We start from the raw sequence: 13,194 nt of genomic DNA, 5'->3' as shown, positions 1-13,194 counted from the left end.
CATTTGCAGGATAAGCAGCCAGAGACAACCACATTGATAGAATTTCCAGCAGTTAGTTGGAAGAAATATGTTTAGTAGAGATTCAGTCCACAGTAGAACACTAGAACATGAAATTTTAGAGCTATAGCTTGAGCATTTTACTATAGTCATGTGCTGGCTGAGAGTTGCTTGAATTTTTCATGTATTATTTTAATTTAATGAAATGCTAGTATCTTTATTTGAATAGTTTGAGCCATTTCAGGATGAGAGAACTATATTAATTTTAACCTGAAGAATGTGTAGGAATTCATTGTCCAGCTTCCTTAATTTAATGGATATGGAAACTGAGTCCTGACATAGCAGGGGCTCATAGCTAGTTGGGCTAGGATTCCACCTTTGGGTTTGCATCCTCCCCACCTCTGTGGTTTGGTTCTCTCTCTCCTTGAATGACACCTGTTAAATGGAGTGTCTTAGATATGGATGTGATTTAACAGGAAATTGATCTTAAGCAAATCCACTCTGTAAGTATTCACTCTGATAACCTGCTGACCAATTCTTGCCACAAGACACAAATATATTCTCCTCTTAGGAAAAACAAGATAATATCTGCTTAATATTTGGGGAGGAATAAGAAGGGAGTAGTACTGTGTGATATTTTCTATTAAAAACAGAACTTGGGATTTCCTCAAGAGCTGAAAAAATTCCGTTTTATTCCACTCCAGGGAGAATGTTGTTTTTTTGTTTGTTTGTTTTTTTTTGCTTTTTTTTTCCGTTGACAGAACTAAGACCAGAACCGTAGAACCAGTTCCCATTGACATTTTATCCTAAATTTACTGACACCTATGTCATTGCACTTCAGCAGTGACTCACAGAAAATACTTGTCTAATCAATAGCTGAATACCCCTGGTTTGCCACTTGGGCCAGAAAAATTAACCAGGTAAGGTATAGGCAGTGACCTGGTGATGTCGGAGCTTACGAATACTCGATCAGCTATATAGCTACACCATTTCTGTCCCTTGGAGTTCACTTTACATTATCTAATTATTGTCCATTACCTATTTATGTCATTAGAAAATTTAAATATTAGAAAAGTTTAAAAATGTGATTAAAGATGGAAACTTTTTTGCTACTGAAATTTTTAAACCAAAGAAATAATTCTTTGTTCTTTTATGAATAGACTTTTCACAGAATATAAGTTTATTTTGTCTTAGTAAACTATTTTTTTGGTCTAGGAAGTAAAAAAAAATGGTGTTATACATTTTTGCAACCAAGTCAGCTCATTGTAAGTATATTGACTTTTTACATATAATGTGGAACCAATACAAAGTAACACACTGAAGTTGCTTATAATGATGGGTATTGGCCATTAAGAAAGAAAGAAGGAGGAAGGAAGGAAGGAAGGAAGGAAGGAAGGAAGGAAGGAAAGAAGGGAGGGAAGGAGGGAAGGAAGGGAGGGAAGAAGGGAGGAAGGAAAAGCATTGGGCATATGGTAGCTGGCCACTTAAAAGTGTTACAAGTCAAAAATGTAAGCCATACAAAGTGAGAGAGGAAAAGAGAGAAACTGAGGAAACTAAAATGATAAATGTGTTCATCTTCTTCTGAGCTGAATTGTTATTTATAGCTATTAAATAATGTCTCTCCCTTTTCCAAATCAGGACAGCAGCAAGATATATACAACACACATTTCTTATTTGGAAATCTACAATGAATGTGGTTATGATCTATTGGATCCAAGACACGAAGCCTCCAGTTTGGAAGACTTGCCGTGAGTAGCAGAACAACAGAGGCGGGGGTAGGGGGCGGATTACTTTCAGATGTTTCCTTCAATCGTTTTCTCTGAAACTTCGCATGTTTCTAGTCTCAATTATAATGAACAAATCCTGGGTAACAAAATCATTTAGTAATATAACGGATACTTTTTCACTAGTGATAGGAACTAAAATTGCTTAAAACTAAATTCTTGGGAGAGTCTCTTTTGGAGTTGGCTCAGGAGAGAGCAGCGGCTGTCCTCGGAGTGTGGGCGCAGAGAGGACCGGTGGGATGGGACAGTGCTACTGTACTCTGGCCACATGAAGCCATTTTACTCCTCTAATTGGGGCCTTTCTCTGAAGAAGGTACTCAAATTAGGGTTCAAGCAGCAATAAGAGAATCTGAAAGAGAGAAAATAAAACTTTATGTTTTCCCCAAATCCTTCTCTGCTATTATTGGGATTAACAGTGACAATCATTTGGTCACAATTGGCACTGATTGTTTCAAGACCAAACTATAAATAGAATCTTCAGAGCTTATCTAATAATGGAATTAGTTAGCCTGCCAACATTTGTGTAACATTACTCACTGCTGGTTTGACTATCTGCCTAAATTAGACACATGTTAATTGGTAACAATGCATGTACACATACTTTGTCCAGACATCTTCATATATCAGAAGACACCAGAACCATGAAAACACATTTCAATATTCTTTTTATTAAATACTCTAAAACAATTAAAATATATATTAACCTTCTACCAAAAAGATCAACAACCATGTTTCATTTGTAAAGAAAATAAGAAATAATAAAGAAAATAAGTTATACTTTTTATACCATCTTTATATGTATTCTTCTATTAATGTTAATCGAATTTTTAAAATTTATTTATTTATTTATTGAGAGAGAGGAAGAAAGGGAGAAAGAGAGGGAGAAAAACACTGATGTGAGTGAGAAACATCACATAAATCAGTTGCCTCTTGTACACACCTCACTAGGGACCAAACATACAACCCAAGCATGTGCCCTGACCAGGAATCGAACTGGCAATGATTCACTTTGCAGAATGACATCCAACCAACTAAGCCATACCAGTCAGGGCTGATTGAATGTTTTTACATGTTATCTCTTTTATGCTTACAGTATTCATTGGAAAAAGTTTAAAAAGAAGACGATTGTTGGTACTCTAAATAACTTGTATAATAATTAAGAGAAAGGAAAAGTTACTTACTGTATGGAAGAAACTGTCCTTAAAAAAACTGGAGAATTATGTTTACAAAAAGGTAAACATTTGCAATCACTACTAAAAGAAAACCCCACTATATTACAAAAAAATTCTGTAATCCAGTGTTTGTTAATTATACTTGAGACTAGAAAGCGTGGTTTCACACACTGAATAAGCCTAATAGAATGCCTGTAGGTGAAGGTGGATCTCTGGGAGCTTTGAGACTTTAGCTGATCCTCCCTTGGACCTGGTAAAAGCCAGTCTTGGTGCACAGCTTGGTTATTTCTGAACACATCCAGACCCAGCAGAGGAAGCCACAGACTGTAGATCACTGGAATTTCCAAACAGGTTTCCCAGAGCCAGTCACAGGCAATGTTTGACATTGTACTACACCAGAGTCCCTCCCAAGAGGCCCAGAGCCAACACTCTCAGTGGCCAGCTTCAGACAACATCAGAGCAGGATCCAAGGAGCTTCACAAGCAGCATTTCCAAAGGGAGATGTCAGCAGGCACCAAACCCTGCTGAAGTGAATTTTTCATGCGATCAACACCTGCATAGTGGCTTGCACATCATGGTCAATGTTGAGCCTCACAGTCAATGAGCCTGAGAGTTGATCCCATGCATGAGTGGCCCAATAGCAATCAAGAGTCAATTACAACAGGATGGCTCACATAACCTATACAAAGAACATTCCTCAAGCGCCCAGCTCAGATGATTAAAGAGACTGCACCACTGAACTTCACAGGGCACCTACTGTATAAGGCCACCCCACAAGGACTGGAAACCATAGCAGATCTATCTACTGCATAGAAAGAAACACAAAGATACAGCTAAAATGGGGAGACAAAGAAACAGGTCCCTAATGAAAGAACAGAAGAACTCTCCAGAAACAGAATTAAATGAAGTGGGGACAAGCAATTTATCAGATATAGAGTTCAAAATAATAGTTAAAAGGATGCTCAACAGCATGAAAAATGACATAGAAACTATAAGAAAGAACCAGTCAGAAGTGAAGAATACCATATCTGAAATGAAGAATAAATACGGTGGAAGGAATAAACAGTAGTTTGAATGAAGCAAAGGATTCAGTCAGCAATTTTAAAGACAAGGTAGCAAAAAAGCATCCAATCAGAGCAGCAAAAAAGAATTTTAAAAAATTTTAACAGTTTAAGGGCCTTTCGGGACAACATGAATGATAACAACATCCGCATCATAGGCATGCCAGAAGGACAAGGGAGAGAGCAAGGGAATGAGAGCCTATTTGAAGAAATAATGATGAAAAACTTCCCTCACCTGGTGAAGAAAAAAGACACATCATAATTAAAATGCCAAGGTTAAAGACAAAGAAAAAATATAAAATCCTCAAGAGAAGGTTAGTTATCTATAAGGGAGCTCCCATAACACAAAGCTGATTTCTCAACAGAAATATTTCAGCCCAGAAGGCATTGGCATGAAATATCCAAAGTGAAAAAATACAAGGAACTTTTTGATGCATTGCTGTATTTGGTTTGGTAATATTTTGTTGACGATTTTAGCATCTATGTTTATCAGGGATATTGACCTATAATTTTCTTTTTTTGTAGTGTCTTTATCTGGTTTTGGAATTAGGATAATGCTGGCCTCATGAAAAATGAGCTTTGGAGCCTTCCCTCCTCTTGAATTTTTTGGAAACTTTGAGAAGGAGAGGTGTTATTTCTTCCCAGAATGTTTGGTAAAATTCATCTGTGAAGCTATCCAGTCTAGGGTTTTTGTTTGTTGTGGGGGGTGTGGGGGGCACATGGGTGTGTGTGGGGTTTGATCACTGCTTCAGTTTCACTAGGTGTAATCTGTCTATTCAGATTCTCTGATTCTTCCTGATTTAGTTTTTGAAGAGTGTATGTTTCTATGAATTTATGTATTTTATCCAGGTTGTCCAGTTTGTTGGCATATACTTGTTCATAATATTTTCTTAACACTCCTTGTATTTCTTTGGTGTCAGCTGTTATTTCTACTTTTCATTTCTGATTTTATTTATTTAGGTCTTCTCTTTTTCTTGATGAGTCTGCTTAAAGGTTTGTCAATCTTGTTAACCAGCTCCTGTACTCATTGATCTTTTGTATTGTTTTTTAGGCTCTTTTTTGTTTATTTCTGCTCTGATCTGTATTATTTCCTCCCTTCTACTCATTTTGGGCTTTTTTGTTGTAAATTTTCAAGTTCCTTTAAGCGTAAAGTTATATTTGACTTTTCTTGTTTTGTCTTGTGGAGGAAAACAAGTCCTGTGGAGGAAAAGGGACAGCATGGCTTTTCTCTCAAGGGCAGCAAAAGTCGCAGCCCTTGTCATGACCTTTGCCTTTATTGGGTTTCTCGGCATATTACAGGACACTAAATGGTAATGGAAAAAATACAATAAAAAATTAAAGAACCTGGAGGGAAAAAAAAAAAAGAAGGAAAAAAAGCAAGAACCTACAACTGAAAATAGTTTACCCAGCAAGGCTATCATTTAGAATTGAAGGAGAAATAAAGAACTTCCCAGACAAGGAAAGGCTAAAGGAGTTCATCACCACCGAACCAGTATTACAAGCCCATTCCTCTCACCCCCACCTCTGGCAACCACTAATCTGTACTCTGTATCTATGAGAATTTATAATGCAAAGAGGGAACCTTAATGTAATCTATGAACCTTTACTTAATAAAACAATAATAACAAAGAAATAAATTATTGATACATTTAACAACTTAGATGAATCTTCAGGGAATTATGCTGAATGAAATATTATTTATGTAATATTTTTAAAAGGAAAAATTATAGAAATAGATAAAAGGTTAGTGGTGGAAAGAATTAAGGAGGGAAGTGGGAATGGCTGTACCAGTGAGGGATCCTTGTGGTGATGGACTGTTGTAAATCTTGACTGTGGCTGTGGGTACACAAAACTGTGACAGAAACACAGGTACACACACACAAGTACAAGCAAAACTGAAACATCTTAATAAATCAGTGGATTGTATTGATGCCATTGTCCTGGGTATGATTTTTTAATATAGTTTTACCAGGAGTTACCATTGAGAGAAACTGGGGTACATGGGATCTCTCTACATTTTATATCTTACAGCTGCACATGAATGTACAATTATCATAAAATAAACAGTTTAATTAAAGGTAATAATCAATATATTTATATAGAACATATATGTACATACACACTTATTTGTATTAAGCCTATTCTGTATTTAGTAATTTAAGTGAAAATAGTACTTCTATTTTGAAAGCCCTTTATATCATATGCTATAAAAAGAATATAGTTGGAATCTAAGTATGCCTCATGAAGTAAAACAGTATAACTGCTGGTCTCAACTGTAGGCAAAATAGTTACTTTGGTTTAATTTTAGTATTCCTAAATAGGGACACATATTCCATTTACATTTCCAAAGTTGGTCATGGTTATTATTGTTTAAAAAAAAGTCAGTAAACGTCAGTATCTAGTATTGAAATCTTGGCTGTTTTGTGTTTTTAAAATATCTGTCATCAAAGGAAAAAATGTTGAAATATTTAAAATTTAACTCACTATCTGTATAAAATGCTGCAAAAGTGCTGCTGGAGTTACCAAAAAATTAATGCATAGCCTTTGCCCTCATGGTTGTAGTGTGGTCATATGGAAACATTCGTTTACTCAGTAAACCTTTGTTGAGATCCAACGTGTGCCCCTCACATAGTGCTAGGCACTGAGTTTGCTAACATAGTCTTCACTTTCCTAGAACCCACTGAGTGGGTAAAATTCATACAAAACAGATAAGGTGAAATATGAAAAACATCAAAAGAGAGGCACCAAGATTGAGAAGTGCTTAAAGGAGAAAGAAATCACATCAGGTCATGTGATCAGGAAAAGAATCATAGAGAAGATGATATGAAGTAGCTCTTGCAGGGAAGCATGGGACTTGGGGCACCGGGGTGTGGCATTCACATGGAAACACTAGCAGGGATGTTGAAGAGCATGCAGCCTCATCTGTGACAGTTAATAGGCCTATTTGATTGGAAGGGAGTAGGTGAGAACAGTAAGACTGAAAAAATGAGTGCGAGGTTTTGACAGTCAAGGTGTAGACCTTGGGGATTCTTATTCAACAGCATAGCATAATTGGAACTGCTTTTAGGAATAAAAATCAGTCAGTGGTGTGTAGGACTGGAGTAAATGGGAGTGAGAGAGACCCCAGCACATTGTGGGAAGTTGGCAGGGTCATTTAGGTGGCAATGGGAGGGAGGGAGTAAAAAGGAGGGGCAAAATTAATAATCCAGTTAATTGAAATTTAACTTTGTATAAGAATCTCCTGGAATGGTTGTTAAAATGTAGATTCCTGGCCTTCACTTGCAGAAAATTCAAATATGAAATATGTTTGAATAAGGTTCGCAAGTGATTCTATCACTGGTGGTTTGCCTTAATCCCTTCCCTCATCCACCCAGGGAAAGTTTTTCTTGAAGATACTAGGAAAATCTCTCAAAGAGGGAAATGGGCGCCCATCATATGCTAGTCTTTTTGCTAGGGACCTTACATACATTACCTCATTTAAGGAAGTAGGTATCATAATCCATGTTTTATATGTGATTAAAATAAGGTTCTTGTTGATTGTGTGATATTCCCCCAGGAGTCCATGTCTGCCTAAATATAGACCATGATATCAACCTCAGTCTATCAAACATCAGAGCTGGGGATGGTGGTGCTCTTGCCAGAAAGACCCATGTTGTGTCCTGGCATTCCATTTGAGCTCTGAGCAGACTGTTGTTTCCTGGGCTTCTTCAGTCCTCTGGAGCCTCTTCTTTGGGCCAAAGCTTTGAGTCCATTTCAGCTCTCTGTTGCATGTCAGCCACTCTGCAAGGCTCTGGGAGTACCCATTCCTGCCCTCACAGGGCTCTAATCTAGTAGAATGGACTGATAAACTGATCATTTCAATCTTACACAATAAGCAGTAAGATGCCCTGGATCCCCTAAAGGAAGAATAAGGGAGGACATTAATTTCAACCTGGGAGTTCAGAGACAGCTGGAGAAAAACTCTATATTATGGTCTCCATTGTCAGCTGGGACCGTAGCCTGCTAAGCAAGGCCTTTGTGTGTCCAATCCCTTTTCTCCATTCCTCACAATAATTATATCAAATGTCTGACTCTTTAGTCAGGTACCACCTGCCCTAATATTCTTTGAAACCAATTATATCCTTAGCTCAGAGAGAATGTGGAAACAGTGAAACATGAATTTCTTCACCTTCCTGCCTCACATCCTATTCCCCCTCACCCGCTTTCCTCTAATCTCAGGAACAGGGATATCCAACCTTTTGGCCTCTCTTGGCCACACTGGTGAAAAGAAGAGTTGTCTTGGGTCACACATTAAATACACAAACACAAACAAAGATAAAAAATCTCATGTTGTAAGTAAATTTACTATTTTATGTGGAGCCACATTCATAGCCACCCTGGGCCACATGCAACCCGTGGGCTGCAAATTGTACACCCCTGCAAGCCCACCCTTCTACTTATGCTCTGGACCCTTCTTGCATCAGTCCTAAACTTTCTTTGTTTGGCCTAGACATTTTCTGATTAAAATTTTTGAAGTTAGTTTCTTTAGACTCTAAAGTTTAGATGAAGGATGCATCCTTTACTTCTTATTCCTACTTATTGCATTACACTTTATATTTGTGTTATTTTTCTGGCCCCACTGGGCATTTGAAGAGATTTCCTGGCCTATCGATCTCAAAGTTACAACTAACTCCAGTCTTTTCTTCAACTGAGTAAGTTACTAACATAACTAAGATGTAACCTCTTTAGAAGCTAGGGTGCAGGATTATTTGAACAAGTGACTGGTGACAAGTGATGGTAAGTTGCATACCATGTCCATCATGGATTGGCTGGAGACTTATTCCTAGAAAAATGGAATGTTGCCAATGACCATGGCAGAGGAAATACAGTACCTTCATCCTGAAAACAATACAGTTCTACCCCAAACCTATCCCACTAGAATAATTAACAAGGCAGAAGCTAGCATCCCCTTCTCTGAATGGACAATTAAAATAAATCTTTCTCAGTATCAGAAGTGTCTTAGATAGGAGGTTTACTCGGCTACCATAACAACATGCCATAGACTGGGTGGGTAAACAACAGACACTTATTTCTCACAGTTCTGGAGACTGGGAACTCCATACTCAAGCTGCTGGCAGACTTGGCTCTTGGAGGCAGCTCCTTCCCTAATTTGCAGATGGCTGACTTTTTGCTGTGTCCTCACATGGCTGAGAGAAAAGAGCTCTGATCACCCTCTGTTTTTCTGAGGACGCTAATCCAGTTATGAGAGCCCCACCCTCATGTCCTTATCAAAACCTAAACACCTCCCAAAGGTCCTGCCTCCAAATACCAACACATTGGGGATTAGGGCTTCAGCATATGAATTTTGGGGGCACAAACATTCTGCGCATAGCATGGGTGTTAGTTTTCACCAACAATTGCCTAATATGTGATGTGTATAAACATCACATATTAACACATGTGTATGTGTTATTCTGGTACTACATCTTTTTTTTTTTTTTTTTTGCAATCTGCTCCAAATTTTGAGTATATAAAGGAAAACTATGGGATTATATAAAGAGTTTTGAATAATTTAGGCTTGTGGTATCCTTAAAAGAATACACAGTTTGGGTCCTGGCTAATGTGGCTCACTGGATTGAGCACAGGCCTGTGAAGCAAGGGGTTGCTGCTTTGATTCCCAGTCAGGGCACATGCCTGGGTTGCAGGCCAGGTCATTGGTGGGGGATGTGCAAGAGGCAACCACACATTGCTGTTTCTCTCCTTCTCTTTCTCTCTCCCTTCCCCTCTAAAAATAAATAAATGAAATCTTTAAGAGAAAAAAAAGAATACATAGTTTAGAAACACATCTAACTATTGTAGCTCAACTATAGAGAAAGAATTTATTACAACCTTTAAGAAGTGTCAACATCATATATACCAAGCATTTATGATATTGCAAGGATCTCAGCTCTTTTAAGGGCATTATAAAGAATTCAGACCGTATTCCATCTTTAATCAACTTATCCTTCAGTTTTAAAATATAACATACTTGCAGAACACCTCAAGAGACTTCTGCAAAACTCAACTGCTTTCAACTAACAATGTGTGTACATGCAAAAAAGACTTACAAATGCTTTAAGTCTTGTGAGCAGAGCTCACATTAACCAATTTTTTTCTGTCATAGTCCAGCCCAGTCCTCTCACACCAGTGTTTCTGCTCCCATGACCCTAAGTGGTTTCCTGATTTTACTGGTGTATGCCAAGACCAGAATTCTGACTGAGCTAACAGCAGTGCTGAGCCAGCCTAGAGTGAGGATGTATATATATAGGGAAGAGACCTCAGAATGAAATCTAGGTGACGAAAGGGAAAGGTCACATCAGATAGGGAGAGGGATCTTCTGGACCAGGAGATGAGGATCACAAGTAGAACATAAATATCCCCTGGTCTGAAACTTGCACAGCAGTTAGTCTATGTATCACAGCAGTTAGTCTATTTAGCCAATTATAATTGACCTTGTGTTTTCAGATTGAGTTCTAGGATAGTCAGAAACATTTGACAAAATCCAGGCAGAGATCTGACTGATACTATGCAGGCTGGCTGACTACCCATTATCTTTCAGTACATATCTAACTCAGTTTAAGAAGCAAGACCTAGGAATAGGCCAGTTAGAAGAAATAATGGCAAAGTAGATGTCACTTACAGTAGCAAAAGAAAGTAAAGTACTCAGGAAACATTCAGGGACTTTGTGAAGACAATAATACATTTTTTGGTAAAAGATAAAAGATTTGAAGATCTTGTTCTAAATGAGAGATGTGAATACCTTGAAGAGGTCAGTTCTTCCCTTATTAATGTTGAGGTTCAGTGAAATTACGAGTGAAGTCTTTAAGATTTTTTAAAACATTGATATGTTTCTTATTTGTTTTATTGATTAGGTTCCACTTATAGGTGAAATCATATGGTATTTGTCTTTCACCAGAGACAATGAAATAAAGAACGAGTTGACAGTAATCAGAGGGCAGTGGGGAGGGGGTAACAGGGAAAGAAAGGGAAAAAGTCATCAGAGAATGTGTATAAAGAGCCCATAGACAAAGCCAAAGCGGGGAAGGGTTGAGGGTGGGAGGTGGGGGTGAGTGGGCTGGAGGAAAGTGATGGTGGGAAATGGAGACAACTGTACTTGAGCAATTAAAAGATTGTTACATAGAAAAATAAATAAATAAAACTTAATGGTGGGGAAAAAATCATTGATATGATTCCAGAGTTTATCTGAGAGGATAAACAACCAAGAAGAGGAATGAAATGTCTGAAAATAGAAAAATGAGGGAGGATTTGTGGCACCATATATTCAAATTAGGTTAAAAACTCTAATAACAAAATCATGTTATACCATTTCAATATTAGACAATGAAGAAGAAAGAATAAATAAACCAGAATGAGATCCTATGCCATATCATTTTTCAATATAGAGGAAAATGTTTTTAGTCAATGTTATTGAACATTTTTTGTTAGTAAATTAACTAATAGTTGCTTGAAAAGCTGTCCAACTTACAGCAACTTAACCAACTAGTCTGTCCTTCTCCCTCCCCCACTTCCACATACAGTAAAGATTCTCGAGTTTGGAGCCAGGGCTGGGCCTGCTGCACACCCTGCAGGATGATTTCAGGGCTCTACTGTTCTGCTCAACCCTTCTTACCAGATGGCTTTAGTCTTTATGCAGAATAGTTATCCTGTCTTCACTATTCCATCCATATTTCTGGAAGAAAAAAGGAGGAAGGATAAAAGCATGTGTTGTCTGTGACCTAACACTGACAAGAATTAGCACATGGCCAGCCCTAGTAGCAAGGGAGTCTGGGGATGTCTATTATCTTAAAGTAATTCCCTGAGCAAAATCCCATGCAAGTCCAGGAAGCACAGAGAGTCCCAAGCAAGATGGATGCAAAAAGGACCGCACCAAGACACACCACAATTAAAATCCAAAAGGTTAAAAACAGAGAGGGAATCTTAAAAGCAGCAAGAGAGAAGCAGATAATTACCTACAAAGAGTTCCCAAAGACTGTCAGTTTATTTCTCCAAACTTTGCAGGCTAGTAGGGACTGGTGAGAAGTATTCAAAGTGATGAAAAGCAACCTAGATTACTCTATCTAGCAAAGCTATCATTTAGAATGGAAGGGCAGATAAAGTGCTTCCCAGGCAATGTAAAGCTAAAGGAGTTCACCATCACCAAGCTTTTATATGAAATGTTAAAAGGACTTACTTAAGAAAAAGAAGATCAAGACTATGAACATTAAAATGGCAATAAATACATATCTATGAAGAATTGAATCTCAAAAACAAATTAAGCAACCAAGCAGAACAGAGACAGAATCCTAGATGTGGAGAACATTGGGAAGATGGCAAGTGGGGAGGGGACCTCAGGGAATGGGGGAAAAGGTGAAGGGGTTAAGTATAAACTGGTAGTTACAGAACAGGCAGGGGGATGTTAAGAACAAATATAAGAAATGGAGTTGCCAAAGAATTTATATGCATGGCCCTTGGACATGAACAAGAGAGAGTGGATCAAAGGAGGGAGTAGGGGGTGCTGGGTGGAGGCAGGCGAAGGGGGAAAAATTGGGACAACTGTAATAGCATAATCAATACAATAAAATATAAAATACACACAGATTTTAAAGGTTTGGTTAAAAATAAAAGCAAACTCTCAATAATTTTTATATTGTCTATATGTGAAATAATATTTCTATTATATTGGAATAAATATAATATATAATTAAAATTTTAAAAATCAGGGCCTAATATTTAGGGAGTAAGGAAGGGCAGATGCCATATAGTCAATCTGCACTGTAAACCACACAGTTATTTAGGGGAAAACTCCATGTAGGTACCACATTTCCTTTCCTGTACCGGTACCCTGAATAATAGAAGAAAATATATTCTCTTTAATTATATATATAGTTAATGTATATAACTATACATTATATATAATATAATGATATATTTTATCATCACATATTAATGATAATATAATAACAAGTACATTTATATTTTTACCACCAATCTGCACAAAATGTTTAAGAAAATTACTTTAAGGAATACATTGATGTATCATCATATTCTTTGTGGTGGGACTGTTTATTATTTTTAATTCTTTCAATGTTTAAAAATTTTTCAAATTTTTCACAAGAAGCATATATTATTTTTGTAGTTGGAAAAATAAACACTATATCAAAT

At 37.4% G+C, this 13,194-nt stretch overlaps 1 protein-coding gene across 3 annotated transcripts in view; it reads left to right on the top strand.

The window, feature by feature from the left end:
* Nucleotides 1-13,194, top strand: part of KIF6 (kinesin family member 6) — a 413,362-nt gene that overhangs the window by 89,674 nt on the left and 310,494 nt on the right. For all 3 annotated transcript variants that reach the window (XM_036024067.1, XM_036024068.1, XM_036024066.1), the window contains one exon: nucleotides 1,636-1,745. In XM_036024067.1, the coding sequence (XP_035879960.1) occupies nucleotides 1,636-1,745 (110 nt within the window). The remainder of the gene's footprint in view (nucleotides 1-1,635; nucleotides 1,746-13,194) is intronic.

The sequence above is a fragment of the Phyllostomus discolor genome, chromosome 4 (genome assembly GCF_004126475.2).
Source record: "Phyllostomus discolor isolate MPI-MPIP mPhyDis1 chromosome 4, mPhyDis1.pri.v3, whole genome shotgun sequence".
NCBI lineage: Eukaryota > Metazoa > Chordata > Mammalia > Chiroptera > Phyllostomidae > Phyllostomus > Phyllostomus discolor.
Note: the sequence above shows the minus strand (reverse complement) of the source record. Positions and strands in the feature narration are given on the sequence as shown.